Here is a 26,965-nt window from a genome sequence, read left to right on the forward strand (position 1 = left end):
GCCACGTGATACTACACGAGGATCCATTGGCATGGGTTTGAAGAAAATTTAAATTTTGTGATTTTTTCAGAGGAGGTAAGGGGGGACAGTTATCCAATTTGACGTTTTTGGACGGGCCATATCTTGGCCTAGGAAACACACAAAAAACCCAAAAATTCATACACAACATCACGGGGGCAGGGGGGGTCCATTAGCATGAGTTTGAAGAAAATGTTAATTTTTGTAATTTTTTCAGAGGAGGTACCGTATCCAATTTGATGTTTTTTGGACGGTCCATATCTTGGCCTAGGAAACACACAGTTTGGAGCAATTTTGACCAAATTCCAATTCCTTTAAAAGCCCATGTCACTTTCTTAGTTTAGTGTTTGCATCCAAATGTTATTGCACTTTTGTTCATATTGCAGTACTTTTGAAATAAAAGTGCACAATACACTACTTTTGAATTCATTCTAGCCATGATTTATAGTCATGCTTTGTTTATCTTTTGCCGAGTTGGGAAAAAGGATTATTGTGATGTTTGTGCTTCTGTAGCCCGACTGTATAAACTGAAAACTTTAAGTAAATGAAATACTGAGCATATTTTGATAAAGCCATTAAAGAAGCATGAGACCCAACAATATGGCATGGATCAATGGTATTATACTGACCACCATTAACTGAGCAACTAACAAACGCTACTATGGTGACTATGAACACACAAGTAAAATATCAATATTGAACAGACTGCTTAGAGCAGGTCACAGAGCAAGAATCTAAACAGGAATCCACTTAATCTTTAAACAAAATGCCAATTTCCCAATAAGTTAAAACAAACTGTGAAGCAATAAAGCAAGAACAAATGTTTCCATGGTTTGTGTACAGTAACACACTTACAGTAATGTATTAAAGTGACTGGATGTATGTACTGGACTGTTACACAATTCAATTTATAGTTGTGGACTAAACACATTTGTTTAGTACACATACTACAACATACAAGTATGAGGGGGGAAAAAAGTTCAAATCCCATTAAAACTACTACTAAACTACTAAAAAGGCTTAATATGACCTTGCAGTCATCGCGGGTGAGGTGGGCAAGGTGAAGAGGGAGCTGCTCTACGACGTGCTGCCCGTCATCACCCCTTCTCCTCCTTTGGCAGAGCTGGAGACTCGTCCCCCTTGCAGCTCTCCACTTCCTCCTTCTCTTCCTCCTGCTGCAGATACCAAACACAACATCAATGTGAACAGTTTTTTTCACAAACCAAATTTAATCAAAATGGGATTTAAAGACACACTGCACAACTCATGGGGGAATACCTGGATGTTATAGTAAGTAATGAGCGCCACGGGATCTTCAAGATGCACTTGTAGATCTCAATGTTTTACATGATTTGGTACCAAACAAATAAAAATAAAGAAACGTTGCCAAAAAAATAAAGACTGTGCTTGTATGCAACTCCCAGTGCATGTTTGAATCCCCTGTGTATAGAAGCCCAGGGGGTCTCTAGACCTGCTGGCCAGGCCCTCTTTGTGGGCTTCCTCTCTGCCTGTAGTGGAAGAGGGTGGTGGTGTCGAGCTCTCCTTCATTACGCACAGCCTCAGCAAAATTCAAGCTTTTGCTCCCTTTATTTTATTTAAGTTTAAATTTATTTAAGTTAAGCACTTTGTTTGAACATGCACAATTTTCAAATGTTATTTATTTATTTTATACTAATACTAATGGATACTGGCGCCCTCTAGTGGCTGTTGAGCTTATGCCATTGCTGTCTCCAGTATCTTTGTTCAGAGAAGTGAATACTGTGCCATAGTGAAGGTTTCTCTTTCTCACCACATTCATTCTGAAAGTCAGGGATTGTCTCAGTAATCAGTGTCTGGATATTGGAAGGTTGCTGGTTCGACGCTGGGCCTATTGAGTACAGACAGACAGACACAAATAACACTTACATTTGATACAATAATTACAACTGATTAAACATAAGAGTGTATGGTACTTTATTAGATGTGTGTTCATGTGTATGTTACAACAGCCAGCAAATATACTTAATTGAACTAATTTACTGTTGTTTACAGATGAGCTCCTATTTACAGCTGTACAAGTGAATACTCCGTTTGTCATCCACTGCTTTGATCATCTCGTGTGACGCAGAAACGGTTTGCATATCCATCAATAAAGAACAACAGCAGAGACAGGCAGATAAACACCTGCCTGTCTATTTGTTACTCATCACTCAGCGATTGTTTATGCAGTCTCTTGCTGACTCTGTTCTCTGAGGAACATGACAATATAGTAACACAGGACAACACAATGTAAGATGATGGAATGGTTCATAATACATATACAGTAAGATGAGAAAGAGGCAAATATATACATCAATGCACAGTATGGAGATACAGTATGTACAGAAACATGTAAAATCTTAACATTTTGTTTTTATTAAAAGTATAGCAGTTTCCATAATAATCCTGGCAGGTTTCTCTGTGCTAAAGTGCACGTGGGCTGTACTGTACCTCATGTAGACAGTGAGCGTGTGCTCCATCAAATACAGTAAGGTGCTATTACTAACAAGCCTTTGTATCTGTAAGTGCCATTTCCTTGTAAGAACAAACCGGGCCTTTATTTCTTAAACACACCCTCTTTATTCAATATTGTACAGAGACAGAATCCTGGAGCTGAAGGAAACTCGATCCCCCAGCTCTCCTCGCTGCCAAAGCCCAGTCACTTGTGCCCAATGACCAGACTAGAGTTTCAGATCTCTCAGAGGGCTGCCCCGACACTCGCCTTCGTTGGGGAGAGACTGGGAGGCACAAAGCCACTTTCAGAGACCTGGGGCAGGGGGCAACACACACCGGACAGGTGCCTCTTCTCCTGTTCTCAATACACTCACTACACAATACACAGTCAAAGGACTCGCCTTCATTTTCCACTGGGAAATACAAGCAGCTACATCCCTGTACAGCAGCAGGCCGGGCACACGTTTACAGCTCTGCTGATTTCAATGGGTATAAAGTGCCTTTAAGGGTTAGGGGTTTCCCTCACAGGTAGATTTTGCCAAGAAGCCCAGATCCTAGGGGTGTGCTAAATATGTCACAATAATCACATTGTTGTCACAAATGCATCTGTACCTAAAATAAATAGAGGATAGAGGCAACAGTGGTTTGGTGGATTGACCACAAACACCTGGCGAAACAATGGAGTAGACAGAAGTACAGTATTTCCCTTATGGGACCATGGATGGAAGTCTTGAGCTCCACCCTTGGTTTCTAAGATGAATAAATGCTGAAAGCTATAAGACCCTAAAACAATGTGATTTACAGTATATCCTCAGGTTCCCCTCTGGCTCCTAAATCCTCTGTGGAAGTGTTGTCAGTTTGCTGGAATCCTCTGGTTCAGGTACAGTTAGATCCAAGAGAATAGCACAATCCTCTACTGTAGACAAACTCCACTGGTTGATGAGGACAAAATTCCAGTGAGATTGCCACGATCTGTCAGGTCCTTTCCTACGTTACTCTGCTTGAGTTTCATGTCTCCATGTCCCATCAGTCTGTCAGTTTGTGTACATAGTTCACAGGAAAGGTGCCACTCCTGGATGTGTCTCCCTCTATGTGACCAACCTGTCAGATAAATGATAATATAATATGAATTCATGTGACATTCATTTGCAATCTATAGCTTTCCAAAGAGTGATTTAACATTTAATTTAATTTAGAGATCAATAAAATTGTACTTGCACTTACCCACCAGTGGGGGTCCTCGGTGCCTGTGACCACAATGGTCTCATCTTTGAAAAAGGCCAGCTGTTCAGAACTGACTGCTCTGCAGTCCACTAAAGCCTTCACTCGCTTTTGCTTGGGCCTGCTGCCAGAAACCTGGAGGAGACGTTTCATATATTATACCACCATACACGACATACTGAGGGGAAAAATCCAAAAAAAAGCCTTCAAGATTTCCCGGAGGTAATGCCGTCTGTATATGGATACATTATTAAATCATTAGTTTAGGTTGTTGTAGCTGAAATTTAAATAATAGTCCAATTGATGAGTTGAAGATTGATGTAGTTGTACCATAGCGTTTCGGCGTGTTCGTGGGCCGGGGGCCACAGCAGGTGAAGACACAGGGCTCGGACCGTTCCCTACCAAGCTGCAGTAGAGTTCCTCCTGGCTGCCCACGCAGCTGGGAGCCAGCACGCTGCATTTCCCCTGGCTGCCTCCTCCACTACTGGTCCGACGATACGACGTGGTCTTCTCTGAACTGGAAGAAGATGTGAAATTTATACAAATTATCTATCAACGCACCAAAACTAAGGAGCGTGTGATAGTGGAAAAACAAAGAGGACACCTATGATGTGTCTGATACGAGTGTTACCGTCCCAGTAGGCTGCATGTTGTGTTTTCTGGTAGATTTTGTGCAGAAAATCTTTATGAGCATTTACAGAAATGGATCCATTAGGGAAATATGTTGCTTACGGTCGATTATCTATAAATTGTGGACTTGATTTTGTGCCATCCAATTACAATTTGATCAGATCCACACAATGCCCATTATGTTGGTGTAAGACCTATTTGCCTCCCCTAGAGGGCAGTACATGGTAAACTAAACTTTCTTGTCCATTGACTTCAGTATTACCTGCAGTTCTGTCTCACCTGACTGGCCCTATGTGGCTCTGAGAGGAAGTTGGCGTGACACTGGTTTGAGACCCAGACCCCGCGGCTGATTGGCCGTCCCAGGCCTGCCTCTGTCCCCTGAGCTGCACTCCCTGTCCTTGGGAGGACCTTGGTGATCTCTGTCCTTGGCCCTGGTTGTCTGTGCTGGGAGAGGGAGGGCTGTGCCTCGCTTGAGTCTGGTTACTGGAGAAGTGGGAGGCTGGGACCGAGCAGCGTTTCGTGAGGTTTGTCTCTTGGGAGATGATGGAGATCTGTGGGTCTGAGCGGCCTGTAGAGGGCAAATGGTGAACAAATACCTAAACTGGAGGTGTAACAGGATTCACACTGCATTCATTTATTCATTCATCTTTCACTGAAACAGAAATTCGGTCACTAAACAGATGTAACTGTCTAGCAAAGAGGTAAATGCCTGAACTGATGTCATCTACCAAGCTGTTTAAACAGATCATTTATTGACTGTTAATGACATTGTAATGCAGAATATGGGTGCGTGCCGCACAGAATAAGGGTGTAGCTGTATAGTCTGTTTTTTTGATTATGAAATCTCGAGAACGAAAAAGCCTGTGGGCAGAGTTTTGTATTGCCACATCTCTACAGAAACATGTCTGGCTCCACATGATTAACTGAAATCACACTTCCTATTTTCGTTATGTCATTACGGCAGATGTATCTAACCTCTTTGGATGGATTTAGCCGGCAGTGGCGGAGGCGCTGATGCTCCAGACGGCGCACTGTTGGTGGGAGGATTTTTGTACAAGAAGTCTAGGTTTTCGTAGGTCTGACAAGGCCTGCTTGCTACACTCCAGCGAGCAGATGCACCTACACCTCCATTGGAGGGAGCAGAAGAGCGATGGTTTTTGGATGATGGACTCACCTGGAAGAGAGTGGAAGGGAATACAGGGTTAGTTTCTTTAGTGTCATCTTCCCGCATTCATTTAGTTTCTTTTACCATAATCAAATTAAAAAGGAGATCAGAGAAGAGATTGCACTGTTCCAAGTTTCAAATAGCCTTTTTGGCAAAGAGAGAAAGTGGGTAATAAGATACAAAAGGGCAGGTTTGTGTTATTTACCCTCTCATCCAGGTCATCCTCACTGTCATACAGTTCCTGAGTCTCCCACATAAACTCCACATGGATCTGAGAGTTAAACTTCCCACTCTGAGCCAGCTCCAACTAAAACACACACACACACACAAACACAGAGAGAGAAGCACATACTCATACATGTATCCAGGAAAAGGCACACTGATAGTCAGCTTCAGCTATGATACATTTGGACCGATTCAGTTCCATCAAAACATCTACAGCTGCACTTTGTTGCTGTTTTGTTTGTCATTTGTTTGTTTTATCTTAACCGCTTCACTGTTGTCTTAGGTTTGAGTTTGGTTTGAAGGAGGGCTAAGTCAAATATGTCAACATTTGTTATCTGGGCTTTAAGGATCAATACACAGAGAGAATGAAAACGAAAAAACTGGTTTTGTCCAGAGCCTTACAAGCTCACATGTACGACGATTGAACTTTGGGACAGTTACCAGGGGAACCCCACTGATAAATGTGTGATTATGTGGCCTTGTCATTTCTGTTCTCTCTAACAAAGTGATAGAGAGAAACTGATAATGAACAAGAGTCTTAAATTGAATCACAGATGAACTCTCCAGAGTCCAGGAAGGTCCTACGTCTCAATGCAGCTTTGGCATCAGAAATCAATGACACACCTACATGCAAATCAGCTAATCAGCAAATCAAGACAGTGGAAGGAGTCTGAATGAGCGGACAGGAGATTGTGCTCCGAGTCTGGAAAGTTACCACTCATGTCTATGTGATCAATAGATAAAGATAATGAACACCAGAACAAAACATTTGAGGAATTTGAGACCAACCTAACTACCGGCTGTTTCCATTTCTAACAAGGCTGCGATTCACAATAAGAACAGGTGATCACGCAGGTGCGGGCAGATGACCGATAAGAAAACGGTTTGATGATTCATACTGCGGTACGGTTGGGATTCCTTCCATTGAGAGTTAGTCCTTAGCTGTTAGTCCTTAGCTTTGCTGCACTGGGAGTTTTTCTAAGTTTGGATTTCCAGCTGTGGGAGTTGGATTGTTTTGATTTTAGAGTTGACTTTCTGGTAGGTATTTTAATGTTGCAACTTGATGCTCTAGTTGAACTGGACGGCCCACTGTTTGTACTTCCTGAGTGGGAGTGAAAAGCATAAACTATAAGAAACAAAAAGGTAAAGCGAAGCCTCACCAGCTCGATACACTGCGAGTGCTGCAGCCTCCTGGCAACGTCCAGCGCCGTCTCTCCTGCAGAGTTCACTAAGAGAAGCACAAAATAAACGGTTTGAGCATTAACTGGAGGCAGTGGGAGTCGGCAAAAAGAGACAGCGAGTAAATGACAAGTTAAACTACCTGTGTGTAAAGTTGCTTTCGCTTTGAGCAGCAGCTTGAGAGACTCAGGCTTGTGGTGAAGGACGCTGTAGTGGAGAGCTGTGTTTCCCTCTGCTGTCCTCTTCTCCAGACAGTTGCTGTAACACAGATCAAAATAAGCCTTTACCCCAATTTCCTCACAGTCTGACATGTCTGATAAAAGGCCACTTTTACACCTTCCATTCTTCTTATATGGATACGTTATCGGGACGTGCCCTCAGCAGTGCTGTAATAAGTAATAACTTTTATGCTCCTGCCGCCACCATCCGTGTTATCTAGATCACGAGTATTCATGTTAACGGAGGGTAGATAGCCTTAAACTTCAATTCTCCTTTCATTTTCTACCAATGTCATTCAATTAAACACTGTTATCATACATAAATCAGAATGTATATTGGCCTGACAACAAGATAATGGGATAAATCCATTTGCTCTCATGTAAACAACCTATCGGATTACATTCAACGTAAGCATTTCCTCACTTGGTCTTTCCTTGTAAGCTAATTAAAGCAAAGCATTATAAGCAGAACAATAGAATACGATTGTTCTAACTCATGTATATGTCTGCAGGTTTCCGCTTCCTTACAGTATGCATGTAAATGTACAGAGTGCTGCTATCTGACCTGTTCTGGCAGAGGAAATCCACCAGAGCGAGTGAACTCCTGTCTTCCAGTCGCACAGCAAGATGGAGGGCCGTCTCTTTGGTGTCCTTTAAGAGGGGCGAGAGAATACAGACCAGATAAACACATCTATCTATACAGAGCTGAATCATACCATCAGCCTAAAGTAGCAATGTGCAGTTAATACATTTGACTTTTTGACTATAGAGAAGCTGTCGGAGGTGACTGACGGTTCAACATTCGTGCCTCTTCAACTTAACCATGAGCATCTTCTGGTTATGTTTACAAAAGGAGATGGGGAAGGAAGAGCGAGACATGAATGTGCAACTCAATGAGGACGACTCCATTTGCTCGAGGGACACAAGCTCTGGCCTAAAAGCTGAAATAACAAAAGTGAGCACACACACACACACACACACACACACACACACACACACACACACACACACACACACACACACACACACACACACACACACACACACACACACACACACACACACACACACACACACACACACACACACACACACACACACACACACACACACACACACACACAAACCTAAAATCGTGGCATTGAGAGACTTCAACTTCCAATCATCGGTGTATTGATCTGATTATCTTTACCTGTCCATCCGGCAGTGTGAGGGGTTTGGAAATATCTGCTCTCTCGGAGTAGAGCTGCAGAAGGGAAGTGAGGTCACGGCTCCTCACAGCATCATACAGCCGGCTAGGATCCGTTTCCTCTCTATGCGTGACGTACCGACGCTCGGCGTACTTCGCCACAATGTACTCCTTTCTGGCGTTCCTGGTTATTCGGGAGAGATTAGAACAAAACAAGTTTAAAGAGTACATAGAATTGTTTTTTAAACAAGTGGTGGGATTTAGAAGACAAAAGAGACTCACATGTCACTTTGAGGGAGTGGCTTGACAGAATCGTTTGGAAGACCCGCCTCCATGATGTCATTGAATCTGGTGTTGCCAATGCTGACTGCCAACTTCAGTAAAACACGTACAGCAACAAAGATACGCCATACAGGAATGTGAGTGAAAGGCCAAACAGTTACAAGGCCTGTAATTAGGAAAAGCTGAGGACACAAAATCTACCAAACCCTGTGTCTGTGTGTGTGTGTGTGTGTGTGTGTATCAGTAAAATCACAAGTGAAACTCTTGCATCCAATTATAAAAGCAGTGATAGTAAAGTAGTTGTGGTCAGATTTCAGGTGATTGTTTTGGGGATCTTCTTACACAGACATTGTTCTCAAAGGAGATAGGATGGAAAGAAGAAAGGGAATAGGGAAGACAGACGGATGGAACAAAGGAAGAAAGATAGATGGAAAGGAGGGAGGTTGAAGGAAGGACAACAGGAGAGAGTCACAGAGCAGAGACTGGAAAGAGCAAAGCAAAGATGAATGGAAGGAAATGAGGATAAGAGGGAGGGCACTGAGGAAAACGGAAAAAAAAAAAAAAAGAAAGCAGTAAGAAAAGAAATAATGTGCCTGTCACATGTAGTGGTAAGAAGTTCCTCCAAACTGAAATACTGTGCTTATCGTGCTTCCTGTGTTACTTTATACAATACCTCTAGTGCATACAGGTACTAGTAGTGTCTGTGTCTGCGACTGTACTGTATGTGTATGTGATTGTGTGTGTGTGTGTGTGTCATACCAATAGCTCAGAGGTGCTCAGCAGGTCCAGAGTGAGAGACTGGATCCTGGAGTAGTGGACCCCCAGCTCTCTGTGGATGCCCGAGCACTCGATACAGGTCAGGATGCCCAGGTTGGTGGACAACCACGTCGGCTCTGAGACACACAAAAGTCGCAAAAATTTAAACAATGTTTTTTTGTTTAGCAGGTGGAAAATGTAAAAACGATCCTCGACAGATTGGCCCCGCTGACCTGGGCCTCCGCAGTCGGCACAGGCCTCGTTGCCGGGCATCTGTCTCAGCTCGGTGATGATGGCTCGGGAGAGTTCCTGGAGCCCGCTGTCCTGGAGGTGGAGCTGGTCTCCTCCCAATGCCGTGTTCAGGGCCTCCTCTTTACTGTTCTGCAACACTGACACCCAGCTGAGGTGCACAAACACACACACACACACACACACACAAACACACACCAATACAGTTATTTGTCTCTTTCACTTGTTCAGTTACAAATTGTAGCTCATATGTGGAGCAAAGCTGGGAGTCGTGGCACCGAGAGAATTTCTGTCTTTCCTACAAAAGATCAAGCGGAGTCCCCCGTGTGTTTCGCATCTGTTTGTGTCCAGATGTCGCCTCATAAGTCACCATCTCTTTGACACTCCCTCTGCTTTCTCTGCCACCCAACTCACACTTAACCTCACATCTTTCACTCCTGAGGTCTCCCCGCCACCCATTTCCATCTTTCTCTGTTCCTAAACTAACACACACACATCACATTAAAGAATCTGCCAGAGGCCCATGCAGGGAACACAAAACCTCCAACGCAGCACACCCTCCCCCAGCACACACACACTTTCACTTTCTCTCCCTTCTTGTCTGTTGTAAAGTCTCCTTGTTTCATTCTTCCACCATCAGGTTATCCTCTTTCCCTGTTACTGGAATACAAAATGTCTATCATTCTACTTATAGATCAATACAGACAATTAAATCAGTCTCTATAAGTACACACTTCCTCGTTCTGAATGCAATCTTTGTTGTTTTTGAATCAATACTGCACTACTACATTCCTTTTGAATCCCAAATAGAGGCAGGTAGCATGTAGAGACTGGGTCATGCAATGATTTAGAGAAGGAGATAAGAGGTACAGTAGTTTGTCTTACATCATACATTCCTGCTCGTCCTCTGCCTGGAAATGGTACGTGCGATTGTCTACAGGGAAGACGAGACAGACATCAATGGGTTTTGCAGAGGAATGCATGAATTAAAATGGCACAAATCCAGTCAGAAGTTTGGACATCAGCTCATGTGTCCAATTTATGTTCCTGTGGGAATCAAATGCTGCCTAAGACACCATTGAGGATGAACGTTTTAAGTATGTAACCTACGAGTGACCAGGTCAAAGGTCCTCCTGTCCTCTGGGTTGGGCCGCACCTGACAGGTCAGCAGGTTCAACTTGGCTGGGGGTCGATTGATCTGCGAGACAGAGGCGCTTTGTCAGTGTTCATTATAGAATCGTTGTATTTGCTTATGTGTGCGTTGGGAGTCACTCATAGGTCTTCACCGTGCTATGGGAGATGGTCAGACAGCCAAATTTGACCCCACACTTCCTTTTCTGCCACACCTTCCTGATCCTGCAGAAGAAGAAGAGTGCAGATTTAGTTTGCGTCGTACTGCAGATATATCTTGAATCTCCTTGTAGCAGCTCCTTGTGCAGAAACAGGGTAACCATACACCTTTTGGTTGAGTAACGTGAGCCACACAGCACGCGGGCCAAGCTTTTCCCTCTTCACTCTGACTCACTCTTTGTTTTCATTATCTTGACTGAATCATTAAAATGGCAGTGAAGGAGCTCTGTTGTGTCAGCGGCTTGGGGAACCTTTACTCCTCTCCTGTCTCCTATTCGCCCTACTGAACCACATCCCATGTCATTATCACTCTGTAATCTAGATCGGTGGAGCGTGTGTGTGTGTGTGTGTGTGTGTGTGTGTGTGTGTGTGTGTGTGTGTGTGTGTGTGTGTGTGCATGACGCAAAACCTGGATCTGCTCAGTTAGCTGGTGTGCCAATAAGTTCCAGAGGTGGGGCCCCTGTTTGAATCTTCATTGCACAATAATGAAGACCATCTGGGGTGGACAGAGACTCGGTTCCCCTTTTTCCTCCACGTCTTACTTCATTACTCCCCACCCAGCTCTGCTTAGCATTAACCGTAACAACACCAACATGCACTGTTCATTGTTAAAGCCCTCCTGTTACTTTGGTAGTTACTTTACCAGGACTATTGGCCTGTCTGAATTGTAAACAGTAATGCCCATACGCACCCGTCGCTCTTCTTAAGCAGGAAGCCGGATTTCTCCGTGCCATACTTCTTGTTGCCCTGGGGTTGATGGATGCTGTAGCCGTTCCCAGAGTTCTTTCTGTTCAGATACTCCTACAATGAAAACGGTCATTATGGCTTTACTTAAAAGGCTCCATGGATTGCGAGGATATACAGTTTCCCTCATAAAATCACAGCGAGACAGGGATAATCCCACACCATCAGCAGGCATTATAAGCAAATATCCTTTCCACAGCTGCACATACTTTGTATGGATTTTTGACACGGTATACTACCTCCACCACTATTTTTACTAGTTTTTACAGCACACAAAGGGTAGCAGTGATGCATTATGGGTACGCATACCTCTTTCCCCTCCACTTGTAGGAGTAATCGGAGGGAATCCCTCAACTGAGTGAGCTTCCTCACCTCCTCATCCTGGTCCAGACGCACCTACGGCACACAAACACACACACACATCAGGGTCATGATTGTATTCAACTGCAACAATACAACATCATTATTTCAAAGTAAAGCTTGTTTTTAAGCAGAGCAGCAAATGTCTTTTGTGTTCATTTGGGCGTGGAGCAGCAATACATCAGAGCTTAGCATAACAGAGAAAATAACACAGAACAGAGCCCAGAACTGGGGTGTGTAGTCCTACGGGATTGTGTGGAAGCGGCAGTGCGAAGGACTTGTTTGCTGGACAAGTAAAATGATTTGTAAAATTTCAAAATGTATCCTGGAAACCGCAAAGCAGATTTTGTCTGAATAGCCCTGGGGAGGTCTGGCATGTCTGGGCATGTGTCTGTTTGATCCACGCAGAACCAGAAAAACCTCTAACGTTTCCAGTGGCACAGTTAAAGAGTTTTTCCATCGCCCCATCCAGAAAAAAAGGGGACTTCGCTCAGGACGGTTGGAGTAATAATGAGGTGTAGGGATAAGAATTAATGAGGCACGTTTGCTTTCAGTTTCGTCGTTTGGGGAACAGGGAAGGCATTTCTGGGAATAGACTCCAGTGACGGCCTCTGCCTGTGGGCTCAGATATGGGAAGTTCTGGGGGGCAGGGGGGGTCAGACTAAGGTTTGGGGCTGTTCTGAGGGTGAAGCGGTGCCATAACTTAACTATTGTCTGTGGTACTTAAACTCCAAATGATTTACAGTGAGAGCTTTACTGTAAGTGCCTTTTTGGCTGCAGTTGTACTTGTTATTGTACAAAGGAAAGGATGACCAATGCAGGGAACATGTATGTGTGTGTGTGGGGGAGGGTATGATAACATCAATATGTACACGCAGAAGTGTGTGTGTATTGTGATAACATCAGTTTGAGTGAGTCATGTGATTAAATAGGAAAGAGACCAGCAGCAGCTAAAATAGAACCAAACCTTTGACCTCCCAGTCAGTAATCCTGTCCCGATACATTTTTCAACTTAACTCACAACAGAGATGACTCAAGTTTACCCTATAAACACTGACACGTGACGCGATCAGACAGGCTGTGTGCATTTACCGTGTGTACGGATGTGGCGAGCTTCTCCACAAACGGAGAGAGATTCTCGGCAGCTTTGAGTCCGTCCTGAAAGAAACTGGGAGAGAGAGAGAACAAACGCTGAGTCATGACGTGTGCTTCACACCAAACATCCTGCAGTAGTTCACTCCAACCAAAACACGGCGCTGCGCCCACATGACACACTTTGTACGGTAAAAACGAACAAATGGTTAACAGCGGCAATAACAGCTCATAAAAGGAAGAGAAAACCAAACCACCTCAACTTAAATGCAAAATTCCTCGGTGAAATCCTGAGGTGAAATCAAGTCCAGATGTTTTTTTTGCACCAGGAGAACTCCTTGCACACTGTGACACTAGGTTTTAGGTCTTGCAAGTGAATGCTCATCTTACCTACTGCAACCAGACAGCACAGACACACAGTGATTGTGTACATGTTCTGGGACTGACCTGAGTTGTGCCTGGAAATACTTGATGAGGCTCTGGAGAAGATCAGGGCCCTGACGCGCCTTCAGCTCCTGGATCTTCAGAAGATACTGCACGTATAAACACAGATGGTTAACACGGCGTTCACCCCGGACAGCACATGTGCACTTTCTAGATTCCATCCATTATTTTGACTGTGCGGCTGCACTCTGGCACACTGCTCTGTATTGTTTAAAAAAGACGTCACATGCTGCATTTCCTCACTCTTAACCAGTAAGTGAACCTCGCTGCCTCGAGCTGGAAAGAGAAATTCTTGACTAAACACAGAATAACTAAATAAACTAAATAGTCACACAGTGCAGGCTTTATTTGGACCAATGTCCACTTGTGCATTTTAGTTTAGAAAGGTGGAGAGTGAAGCCTTGGAAGCAAGGTAAGGGATTTTCCCTGGAAGGAATGACTACATCGTCCTCGCTCCATAAATCCCAGGTCTGAATCCTTGTGTGTGTTTATCTGAGAGAGGGAGCACAAGACAGAGTTTTCATGTATGCATTGGGAGAAAAAGACGCGGGGTGGAGTGGCTTACGGCAAGTGGAAATTCCAATTTTCCCCTCCCGCTCCTCTTCGTCTCACCAGCTGGTCTCAGTCAGTGTGAGGCCATTTCTCTCAGGCTTTGTATAAACACACAGGCTACTTTGGTTTTGGCTGCATTGTACCAAGTCACCTGTATATAAGAGCTATGCCAGCACAGAATTCCACTACCTTGCTTTTACCCTTCCAGTCCTTTCTATGCACGCATGTATAAGAACCTCCTCCAATGCACCAATCACACCTGACTTACTACTATCCATTTACATTTAAATAACCAGCGGAGGAACGCAGATGGGATCAACCAAGGCCGCCCAGTCGTCCATGGATGGAATATGGACATTCACACGGCAAGACCACCCATGAGGACTCAATCAGGTTCACTTCGGGTATGAGAAAGGTGTCTGGGTATAGTGTTGTGACTGGCACTGATCCCCACCTCACACATTTGCAGCTGGAATGTCCTCCTCTCCCTCTCCATGTCCTCTCCTCCGTCCGACCCCTCTGTCCTGATCAGCCCCAGCTGCTTGGTCTTCTCCCTCCTCTCCTTCTCCTGCTTCACTCTAAAGGAGGGAGGCAAGAAATTAGAAATGGTACATTTTCGTTTAATCAGCGTTCCAGCTCGTCTTTCCAGACTAAACTCCCTCCCCACGCTCAAATACAGAGAGGAGAGGAAGTTGAATCAAAGACGGAGGAGAGCTTTTATAACATTATAAAACACTTAAAACCACTGTCAGAATGAGATCAAATGAGGGCTGCAAAGTGCAAGAGCTGCAGTTTCATTTCACAGTAATGGAGAATGGCTGAGGGGAGTGAACTCTTATCCCATTAGCCTCTGCTTCACACCAACTTCTGTGACCTAGAAAGGGCGAGCAAGAACCATAAACCTGTGACGTTTCTCTCTTCCTTAAGCAATCACAACTCTCACAGGGTCCAGGTTGCTTTGCCATGTAACACAATGCAGACATGTGAATGGGTTTCCTCTAGAAATATGGTTACTTACATTTTTATGTCATACTCCTTCCAACTCTTCTCCATCTGCTTCTTGAGCTCCTGGAGGAGAGAATGAAAGGTGAGGCCATATTGGACAGTACTATCATGTTGTTGTAATGTCTGGGTAAATCCAGACAGTTAATGCAGCATGATTACTCACAGTCCTAACTAGACTACTATCTGGCTGAACAGGAATCCAGAGGCTTCCTTCACTGAAGCTATGTTCAGCTCTCGAATCAGCTGTTACAAGGACGGGACACGTGACAGAAGCTTCCGGAAATATTTGTCTGATCTAAGTCATTAGTCAGTCAACATGGCAAATCAAAAAGCCAAACACAGGGGACAGACAGACTTATTCATCTGTCTGAACAGCGACATCTAATCCTTTATCTTAGACAGGCAGCATTATCTGCTTAAGGAGGAAATCCACCCTAAAACTGATTTTACATTGTGCTTTCCCTGCCATATTTCACAGTGAAGACAAACATCTGTCCCCCTGAGCTAGAAATCAGAGTTCAGAGTGACTCTGTACGCTCACAGAATCCACAGATTTATGTCCTCATATTCCAGTAAAATCAGCATGGGTGCCTGTTTCTGTCTGTCTATTGTCTTGACATAATACTCGGGATTATCCTCTGGAAATTGCAACATTACAGTCTAAGTATGTTCCCAATCCTACACGCTGCATTACAGCTAACCATGCTGACTTTATCAGAGTGTTCTAGCTTAATAAAAGAGTGTTCAAGCAGCCACCTCTATTTGAAGACGAAAACAATATTAAATCATATTATTAGTACAGGTTCCTTCATTAGTTATGTTTGCATGTAAAGCCAAATCTGCACTGACCAGTCTGCTGTCCCGGGTCTCTGACTTCAGCACATTTTCCAAGGGGAAAGACATGATGCTGTTGAGGTTCTGAACCTGAAACACAGGACAGCAAATAAGTAAAGGAAAAACCCAAACTTGCAGTTTGTTACAGGTGCCCTTTATCACTTGCAGAATGAGTAAGCAAACACACACAGAGTTATAGACATTCTTCTCTCTCACTGGACTTGCTTTTCTGGGAAAGAGTTTGGATAACCATCAAAACATGGTGATTCATGGTGAGTCCTCAAAAGAAAACACTAGAGAATAATCGGCAATTAGAATTTTGGATCCAGTTGACATCATGATGCAATCACTTTCACAGAGTGTTTGCGTGCTGCAATGTGGAAATTGCGTTTCATTTGGTGTTTGGCTGGAGATGGGATTCGAATCGACAGAGAATGTGGGTAGAGAACAACACATCACGACACTGGGTAACACACATCACGACACTGGGTCTCACGCGCGCGCGCACACACACACACACACACACACACACACACACACACACACACACACACACACACACACACACACACACACACACACACACACACACACACACACACACACACACACACACACACACACACACACACACACACACACACACACACACACACACACACACACACACACACACACACACACACACACACACACACACACACAGTCCTTGTCTAGTTTAACCGATGACTTACTTAATAGACTGAAGCCTGCCAAAAAGCATTGCAAACATGCACAAACACACACACACACACAAACTTGTCTACCATCCAAGAATCAAGGCCAAAACTCTGTTGTCGACTCTTATCAGTCTGCAGAAGTTAATGGTAGAACTGGTTTGTCTGTGTGGAGGAAGTGTGTGGCGCAGCGAACTAAGCAGGGACTCAAAATCAGGATTCAACCCCACCATTTTACAGTAAATGCAAATTCCCCCTAAACGCCGGCCTCACACCCCTGCCACTGGACCCCTCCCTCCTCTCCTCTCCTCTCCTCTCCTCTCCTCTCCGGTTATAAACGTGTCAATGGTTCCTAGTGGATTACCTTTGGCATGCAAGCGGGCTGCACCCTGCGCTTAAGACAAATAATGTCCAACCAGTTCCGTGAACGGACTGTCGCTTACACCTTGAAATATTGACGCAGAGGCCAAGGCATCTGCTCGGGCTGTTTTGGTTGGCCTCCAAAAGTTGACGTAAGGGACAGAAAGATCACATGTGGAGCGCCGACACAGGGAAATACCTATTCCCAAACTGTCAACAAATATGTTTGCTGTACATACATCAGCAGATGTCACAGCAGAACGCATGTTTGCCTGCGCGCACACAACGACGCAGCAGCACAGGCGCACACACGCGTTTAGGAACATACTGGAGTTGTATTTGGAGTCCTTAAATCATCCTTTGTTAGTGTTTCAGACCCACTTCCTCTTCACATTTGCTCCCCCAATGATTGACACATGGGACAGAGGGAGTCGGAGTGTAAGACTGTGTGTGCGACTCCTCTGTGTTTGGATGTTTGTGTGTGTGTGTGAGCACTTCTTGACTCACACACACACACAAAGAGGTCTGGGATGAATTATCATCGCCATAGAAACTATCAGTGGGAGGGTTCTGTACTGCCCCAGATTTTGGAGTCAAGAGACGTCAGCATGCAGCTGTTGAAAACCCTTTTCCCTGGTGTTTTGAACAAGACACACATACACACACACACATTTGGGTTCTATCACATAATGCTGTTTGACTTTTGATCTGTTGCACTCCTACATTTCCTAATGTTGTCTCTTTAGAAGCACACACACACACACACACACACACACACACACACACACACACACACACACACACACACACACACACACACACACACACACACACACACACACACACACACACACACACACACAGTCCGTTGTGGGATATTCCAGCCAATCCAGATGTGGAGCAGATTTTCCAAGGATATGTGTGTGTGTGGGGGGTAAACCATATTTCTAACACAAAGTGCATGAAGGACATATAAATATGATCCACCAAACATAAGGAAAACTATTTTCAGATCATTCCATTTATGTTGGACCTATATGAGAGCCCATCGCCTCTCCCTTTTAACTTTTCTTTCCTCTATCTTTATTTTCCATCCCTCCTCCCTTCTCCCTCTCTCTCCCCTCATTGGTGTTTTGCCGTGTGTGGTTTCAACTCTCTGGCAAAGACTTCTAATTTGAAGGAAACCTCTCCTTTCCCCGACTCTGGTTTCCTTTCTTCTCCTCTTACCAGATTTTTGAAGAGTGCCGTGACCTCCCGAGTGAACACGGCCAGGTTGAGGAAGCCTGTGGAGATCTCGTTGTTGTCCTGGGTCAGGTGGCTGTTGCCCAGGTTGTCCAGGACCTCGGTGTACTGCTCCTTGCTCTCCACGTGGGCTGTACAACGACATGCAGCAACAATGAGTGAATAAGGGCCGATGCGGGTTACACACATACATACATACAAAAAGAAGAGAAGTCAGGCTGACGTGCCAGTTACCAGGGAGACTATATCAACAGCTCAACATATGGGATAAATCAGGAGTGGTTTCCCCCATCCTGGCACTGGAGACAGGCTAACTTAAAGAGAGACTAATGTTTCTCAGGAGCTTAAAGGTCACTTTCTCCGGGGACAAGGCCTTAGTGGGGTTCTCATTCTGTTGGATTTATGTGGAGAGGAAACGGGGGAAAATATTCAGCGCTCTCAGGCTGGCACCACTCTGGTTTGAATTGGGCCAAAGGACGGTTTACACATGAATTAGGCAAAGAAAAGAGCAATTAACTGAGTCAGGTTTGAAAACATGAATCTCGCCATTTCAGCACAACCAAACGTTCACCTTTGACAGGTCTACACACACATTTACAGGGAATAGCCCCTGTTTAAAGTGATTTTTTAATAGATATTCCTAATCTAATAAAAAAAACCCAGACTGATTTGTCGAAAGTTGTGGGTTGAATTATTCAGTAAAAGGAGCATGGCTTGGGCTTGCATTACAAACTAAACACACAAGCAGAAAGGAAACAAGTTGGTTCGTCTCCCCTGCTGCAGTTTCTCTAGACAAATAAAAGGCTAAAGTGTAGCTGGGAGACGGATGAAACGAAAAAGATGAAAAACATCAACATGGAAAAGCACAGGACGGACAACACACACACACACACACACACACACACACACAGAGACACATTCACGTCATCTTGGCAGAGAGGAAGCACGAATGATGGGAATATCTAACAATGTGTGTTTTTGCATGTGTGGCGCATAGACGGGGGTCCGCCGGCGCCCCGCAGCACATGAATGTGTCCGTATGTGCGGCCAGTCAGACTGTCGATCCACATGATAAACATCGGGGCTGATTAAGGGGTTTGACAGCATAACGAGCAAGGGGAGGGCCCTCCGATCCGCACATTACTGGAACCAGCGCATATGGTAGAAATATAAGGAAGGAGAGAGAGAGAGAGAGAGAGAGAGAGAGAGAGAGAGAGAGAGAGAGAGAGAGAGAGAGAGAGAGAGAGAGAGAGAGAGATCACCGGGTACGACTGTGCAGCTCCTCAAGAATTTCTGACCCCCTTGTTCTGTATCTGGTTGCCTAATTCTGAGCATCTGGCTCTCTGACTCACTTCTTCTCAAAAGTGTGTGACTTAAAGCCTGAAAATTGCAACCAGGCTGGTAAGAGAGTAAAAAACACACACAATCTCAGGAGAAGTTCTGCGTGCATTTCTGAGGTCCAACACTCACGTCGTTTGCTGCTGCCAAAATATGGTAACGGCAGTGAGTGTGTCAGTGTGTGTCAGATTTGGCTGAACTATACATTTAGCACATAAACACACAGGCAGGCACACACTCTATGAAGCCATCCAGCTCTGCATGGATGTAAACACTCACCCCTCATCCCACACACACTGGTCCCATGACAAGGGGCCTCACTCATAAACACTACAACCCACACAATTTTGCTGAGGTCATCTGAAGGAGGGCTTGACGTATATACAATGAAGTATATCACTTCCCTATGCCATCATTTTATTCATTTATTGTAATAGAGATGTAAAGGTTTCATTTTGTTCTGACCTGCCCATCACTAAAGCTATGACAGTGATCACCCGGTGTAAGAGTTGCCAAAGGATAGTATAGTATAGAAAGAGTGTGAGAGAGAGAGAGAGAGAGAGAGAGAGAGAGAGAGAGAGAGAGAGAGAGAGAGAGAGAGAGAGAGAGAGAGAAGGAGAGAGAGAGAGAGAGAGAGAGAGAGAGAGAGAGAGAGAGAGAGAGAGAGAGAGAGAGAGAGAGAGAGAGAGAGAGAGAGAGAGAGAGAGAGAGAGAGAGAGAGAGAGAGAGAGAGAGAGCAGTATGTGATGTATGGTCACTTACTGAGTCCGGAGGTGTGTATCGCTTTAATCATCTTCTTCATCCTCTGCAGAGTCGTGTGGTCAATCTCCAGGGACTGAAACAAAAACCAGGAGAGGAAGATAAGAAAGATGTTGTGTTCTCATCTCATCTACACACACCTGTGAGGCGTGTGTGCGCTTTCATTTATCCTGTTTTTCCCACGGTGTGTGTGTCTAAGATGAGCAGGTGAGTCAACCCCGGCAGAGCAGGTAGACTGATCTGTTGTGCGTCGTCACATACAGGCCCGAGTGATGTCAGCGCACTGGCTTCGCCTCTCTGACTCGGCTCTGCTTTCTCACGCCGACACCAGAGCGTGAACCCCCTGTCGCATAAAACACCGACACCAGCATCCGCGCCGGTACAAAGACGGCTTTGGACCGTGAATGCGACGTCCTGTTTGTTCTCATTACACAGGCCACTTGTTTCCCAGAGCCAGACAAGTGGCACTTCTCCTACACGCTGCCAGGAATAACTTTAATGAGGCAGTAATCTAGACTTGACAGAGACTCGGGTCTTGATGCCTGGTGTTGTTTACGCGACCCAATCCTATCCCAGTCCAGTCCACTCCCTAAGTGGTAGCTGGCTAATTAACCCTTAGATGCATAAGTGGGTCAAAAATGACCCGGTGAGGTTGTTTTCTTGAAATATCTTCGTAATGAAAAATTGTTATCATTTCATATTCCAGGTATTCCTCAAAAAACATGTTTTTGATATAATGCCATTTACATTTTTAACTTACCTTTTATACATTTTAAGAAATTGTAGTTTTTGTATTACTACCCCAAGCTTCCATAAGTGGGTCAAAAATGACCCGCATCCATTTTCTATGGAATCCAATGGGAACCTTTGATTCTTATCACCTGTGGCTGTCAGGAATACATTAACTGTGGACCACACAGACTATATCAGAAGTGTCACCCCTCAGGAAGATTATTTTACACAGCAAGAGCTGATACGTGTAAGTATTATCTTCATATAATATATATAATATAATATATTTCTACAGTACATGCCAAGCAAGCCCGCCAAGTACGGCCTAAAGATCTTCTGGGTTTGTGATGCACGCATTCCCTATGCAATAGATGGTATAGTTTACACGGGGAGACAACCAGGGGAAGAAGTTCAGAAGAATCTGGGGGAAAACATTGTCCAGCAGTTGTGTAGTAGATTTAGAAACACAGGTCGCAACATCACCATGGATAACTTTTTCGCCAGTGTGCCTCTTGCGCAGCATCTCTTGGAGAAGGATCTCACTATTGTGGGGACTCTACGTCAGAACAAGCCAGACATCCCTCCTCTGATGAAGCCTTCCAAGTCCAGGGAGGTTCATAGCACAGAGTTTGGATTCAACGACAGCCTTACCATGGTCAGCTATGTCAGAAAGAAAGGAAAAGCTGTTGTGCTCCTGAGCACGATGCACCACGACAAAGTAGTGGATGAAAATAGCCACAACCCAGCCACAGGAAAGAAGCAGACAGGGCCAACCAAAGAGAAAGAGGTGTCAGATCTGCCCAAGTAACAAAGATCGCAAAGTCAACAATAGGTGTGGGAAATGCAATGTACCTGTGTGCAATGATCACAGCCAGAAACAGGTAGTTTGTCTGAACTGCATACAGTGATTAGACAAGAAGGCAAAACAGGGAAAAGAGAGAGGAACTGTCAATGACTGGACAGTTACACACATACATACACACAAACACACACACACAGACACACACACACACACACACACACAATGGATGTTCACATTTTTCTATTGCTGTTCTGGGTAAGTTTCTTTTTCAAAAATGTTAAAAAGTGAAAAAGAAACATGAAATCATTCTTGTGTGGTCCTAAATACAATACTAAATATTATACAAGTGATTATTCTTAACCAAATTGACAAAAATGGCATAAAAACACATTGATTCTAATATGGGTCATTTTTGACCCACTTCTGGAAGAGTGTAGGGTCCAGTCACTCGTGCATCTAAGGGTTAAAAAGGCGGCGTGGCTGCTGTGTAAAGTGCCTGTGTGCTCCAGACACTGAATGGGAAAGTGATTTAATGGAGGCTGGAGATGGGAGTTTGTTGGTGCCTCTGTACTTTCCTGCCGCTTTGGTAAATGTGTTGGCAGACAGGGGGGATAAAGACGGTGGGAAACCAGCTGGCACCAGCTCTATGAAACAAGCTGCACTTGTTAGATTACGTGGAATATTTTTGGCACTAATGAAACAAACGCACCGCCCATGAGTCCAGACAGACGGGAACGCCAAGACGGTGAGCAGCTCCACCCTCGGTGCCTTGTGAATGCATGGTTGTGTATACCTGCTGTCAGGGTGTGTGTGTGCATGTGCGTGTGTCTGCACATCTGCTGGCAGGCAGAGCTTGATATTTAATGTCAAACTGATATCCGAACCTATTTACCGCATTAAAAAGGCATGATGACACACCATTGCTGGAAACACCCAGAGCTTCATTCTAAGTGTTTCATTCTAAGTGTCCACATTTGGAAACTTGAAACCGGTAAGAAATAAAAAATATAAAACCTTTGAAGTGTTGATGATAAGTCATTTCAGGATTGCAACTCCAAAGAGCTCAAGCCTATAATTTTCCTAACTAAATAAATAGGAAATGAAACCATTGCTTATCCAGACCTCCCTCCCTTTATCCTCGTCTCTAATCAGCAGTAATAAGTAACAACACTCCGGCTGTGTGTGTGTGTGTGTCTGTGTAAATGGTGTCTCTGTCTCCCCGTCTGCCGCCATAAACCACACACATGCCCACACATTAGCGCAACAGTTGATCGAGCTGAGCCCTGCTGAGCGGCCCAAACATAATACCTATGTATCCATCTATAAAGGGACTGTTGCATTACAGCTGTGCGTGTGTCTGTCTGTGTGTGTGTGTGTCTCTGTGTGTGTGTGTGTGTGCACATGTGTAGGATTCCAACATGTCCCTCCCCGGAGCAGTTATTCCAGCTATGTATTTTCCAATGTGTCACAGTCATAAATAAGGACATCAGCCCAACATAAATACATCAGGCAGCTGTGTCCAGAATGGTTCTCTTCATAAGACTGAGGCTGGACTTTCTTCATCTTTGCTCAGCGGTCAAAGAAGTTCAAGCAAGCAAAACTGTAAAGCAAAACTTTCAGCGTGCGCACAAAAGATGCTTTTGTCAACCATGTTTATTTTAAATTACTGCTGTCAACCGCCGCAGAAGATATAGATTTCCCCCACATGGCGTGTATATCATTTCATTTTACTCAACCGCTGCTGCTATTCAAACTGATGTGAGCTCTTACAGAAAGCAGAGAGCCACCTTGGAACACAGCCGCCGGTGAATCATCATGTTTGGTCGTGAGGAAGGCAGATGAGGAAGGATCTCCATGTGTGCACTCTGATTATTTGTAATGCCAGAGTTCGTGGCAGCCTCCCCGTTTTCTTCTTTTACACAAGGAAGTTAGGGATCGAAGGCCAAGGAGAAGATAATTCAGAGACGGACACAAACACACACACACACACACACACACAGACACACACAGACAGACAGAGACACAAACATCAAAGAGGCTGAAGAGGACCACTTCAAACAGACACAAGGCCTTCAAGGATGTGCAGGCAAACTTCCTTGTACTAAACCCTTCTCTTGTCAGAAAGGCACACACACACACACACACACACTTCTGTTGTATCAGCAACGAGAGTCTGTGGGAGTGTGTGTGTACGTGTATGTTCGCCCTGACAGATTCCCATGGGATGAAGGGCAAAGCCAAGGATATCTACACTACTGGATTACCTCATGTAACCTTTACTTTTCTGCTGAATCAAGCCAAGCTATTACTATGACTGACAGAGCCGTGAAACCTACTGTAGCCTCTGACACACTGGGGCTGCATCCCCCCTCCACACACACAGAGAGAGAGAGAGCTGAATTGTAAAAGACCTTTTCCACATGCACCACGTATGTAGTCCTTAATGTGTGTGTGTGTGTGTGTGTGTGTGTGTGTGTGTGTGTGTGTGTGTTGCCCTAACATCACTCAGCAAAAAAGGTTCACCAACATCAAATCGAGTGAAAACACGAAGTTTCATTTTCAGACCACATCAAAAGCTGCCACCTTTGCAAGTGTGTGTGTGGCTCTGTCTCCTGAGCTATACGTACAGGTAAATAGACAAAAGGTGTGTGTGCGTGTGTGTGTGTGTGTCTGCACCAACTCCTCCTCTCTCACCTCTTCCACGGCTGAAACTGTGTTCCGACAGTCGCTCATTTTGGACAGAAAACTTGACGTCCCCGGCGAGGCCAAGTCTTCATTCGTCAGGACCACGAAGTCCGACACGCTTATGCGCTCCGGCATGTTTCCACCCAAACTCTGCTATCCGACAATCACAGCGGAGAAAAGCGGGCCCAAGTTTTACGCACGCATTTATTTTCCATTTGAAAAAACTCCTCTCCTGTGTGTGGGGGGGACGGGGACGGGGACGCGGGCAGCTGTTGAAGAAGCCGAGGTCCCAGACTGAAGCGTGTTTACGGTGGGACAGTTTATCTAAAGTTTGAACAGAAAGCTGCCGAGTTTAGGCTCCGCTCAGCCTGCCTGTGTGTGGTGTAGTGTATGTGTGTGTGCGCGCGCGGAGGTGAACCAGGCGCGCTATTGTGCACCGCGCGAGGGAGGCAGGCAGGGAGAGAGGGGCGGGGCAAACTCCTGTAGCGTCACGTGGGAATGTTTGTGCAGAGAGAGAGAGAGAGAGAGAGAGAGTGAGAGTGTGTATGTTTTCGTCCCTCGGCTCTTTCTTATTATCTCATTCCTATGCAAACTCCACCGTGCTCGGCGTGGTCGCCATGGTTATGTAGAATGCCTCATTCACGGACTAAACTATAGAGGAGGAATTTCAATGACCGATGTGATGCCACTCTGGTGGCTAAGAGGGAAGTGTGTGCTACAAGGAAAAAGATTACACAATTAGGGTTAATTTTTTTTGCAGTTATTTAAAATAAATGAATTGGGGGCTTCTTGGTCATTTTTTTTGCACATTTTCGACAATAGAGAGCCGTCATATTCCTCTCAGATTATGTTTTGCTTTTATGTACCCCCTTATCTAAAAGAGACATGGAAATATTAGACTTAACATATCAAAGCTATTATTGCATTTAATAAAGAATATATATATATTATGATTCGCATACTATACTACTATACTAAATAGTTTATACACTTAACACTTCAAATTTAATAAATTTAAAATATTTCTTAAAGAATAATATAAAATGTTTTAGTTTTGATCAGACAGAACCCCATCTTCCCCTCAGGAGGTAGAAGGTAGCATCAAGGTGCAATGATCTTCCTTGGTTCATTGCATCTTGATGCTACTTTCTGCTCTTGGCTCCAACGCTCCTCATACCTTTCCCCCTCCTCCTCACAGTTAGGGAGTATTTCAGACGTCCCTTCCCACTGGCCTTCTCCTTAATGTGAACAAGGAATGGGAGTGCATCAGGACCACAGATGTTGTGCACAGGTCATCAGCTCTGCATGCTTCACATTGTGAGGCTTGTCACCTCAAAGAAAGGAGGTGTATCACTGAAGCTTTGCCTGGAGGGAGAACACTGATACAATACACGTTGGAGTGCAGATGGGTAACTTTAGGAAGCGGCTTGGTTGGCAAATGCAGTGGCATCGTTTCACCACAAAACCACATATTTGCCTTCATTAGTAATACAAACGGAAACACTTCGAATCAGCCCAGGCTCAAGGCAAATCTTACACCAAAAATGGAGTCACTGTGGTTTAATCTGTTGGTCTCTGTAACTGTTACTGCTGCTCTTTGAATAGCGGGAGATGGATGTTCCACCCTAACTGCATGTGTTGGCCTTTCCACAGTGGAACAGTTTGTGTATTCACCAAGAGAGACAAACTCCTTTTTGTGTCACAAGTGTGTTTGCTTAGGACACAGAGACAAACACACACACACACAGTGTTTGATACCCTCGTGTTGTACATGCGCTAGCACATGTAACACCTCAGAAACACAAACTGAAGTTTTGCTGCAGACCACACGGATACCTTTCATTTTTCTAACAAGCTAAGGCAAAAGAAAAAAAGAAAATATGCACTACAGCTTCCATTTGAAGTGATGGAAATCTGTTGATTTGACCTATGAATCATATGGAAAACACAAGTTTCTATATGGAACTGTTGGCCCATGACTGTTAAATAGGTTTGCTGACCCAGTTTACTAGCTCCTCATTCATTCATTTTTCCTGCAGTGTGTGTGTGTGTGTGTGTGTGTGTGTGTGTGTGTGTGTGTGTGTGTGTGTGTGAGAAGACAAGAGTGAAAGCAGAGGAGATGGATATACACACAGCTTACATTAATACATGCAGCTGTATGGGAACATTAAATATACGCGATTTGTTCTTTTATGTGTTTGTTCTGACTCTGACTTACTTTTCTGCATATGTGTCTGTGTGTGTTAACGTGTGTGTGCGTGCGTGCGTGCGTGTCTGGCTGATGTAATGCAGAATGCTTGCCATGTCCCAACAATACCCTCCTTCAATTTCATCGCGGCCCCAAGT

The 26,965-nt window shown here is 44.6% G+C and overlaps 1 protein-coding gene and 1 long non-coding RNA gene across 3 annotated transcripts; one reads left to right on the forward strand and one right to left on the reverse strand.

The window, feature by feature from the left end:
• Positions 1-1,947: 1,947 nt before the first annotated feature.
• On the reverse strand, positions 1,948-25,031 carry asap3 (ArfGAP with SH3 domain, ankyrin repeat and PH domain 3). 2 transcript variants are annotated; one of them, XM_076157328.1, is made up of 26 exons: positions 24,629-25,031; positions 20,404-20,476; positions 18,289-18,434; positions 16,001-16,075; positions 15,165-15,214; positions 14,601-14,724; positions 13,598-13,683; positions 13,151-13,226; positions 12,008-12,094; positions 11,646-11,755; positions 10,891-10,960; positions 10,715-10,802; positions 10,490-10,538; positions 9,589-9,755; positions 9,359-9,492; positions 8,600-8,691; positions 8,321-8,501; positions 7,694-7,779; positions 7,053-7,168; positions 6,892-6,959; positions 5,712-5,813; positions 5,317-5,515; positions 4,621-4,909; positions 4,042-4,228; positions 3,719-3,846; positions 1,948-3,591 (listed from the first exon to the last, which is right to left on the reverse strand). In XM_076157328.1, the coding sequence occupies exons 1-26, from the start codon at positions 24,752-24,754 to the stop codon at positions 3,579-3,581; spliced, it is 2,922 nt and encodes a 973-aa protein (XP_076013443.1). In that variant the 5' UTR covers positions 24,755-25,031; the 3' UTR covers positions 1,948-3,578. The 2 variants fall into 2 exon arrangements, with proteins under 2 accessions (XP_076013443.1, XP_076013442.1); XM_076157327.1 differs by having other exon boundaries at positions 3,715-3,846.
• On the forward strand, positions 21,188-22,242 carry LOC143006019 (uncharacterized). Its single transcript, XR_012964184.1, has 2 exons — positions 21,188-21,379; positions 21,653-22,242. It is a non-coding gene; the product is annotated as an uncharacterized LOC143006019 (long non-coding RNA).
• Positions 25,032-26,965: the final 1,934 nt, after the last annotated feature.

This window comes from Genypterus blacodes, unplaced genomic scaffold, assembly GCF_046128005.1.
Source record: "Genypterus blacodes isolate CSIRO-AG114 ecotype Tasmania unplaced genomic scaffold, CSIRO-AGI_Gbla_v1 ptg000073l_1, whole genome shotgun sequence".
NCBI lineage: Eukaryota > Metazoa > Chordata > Actinopteri > Ophidiiformes > Ophidiidae > Genypterus > Genypterus blacodes.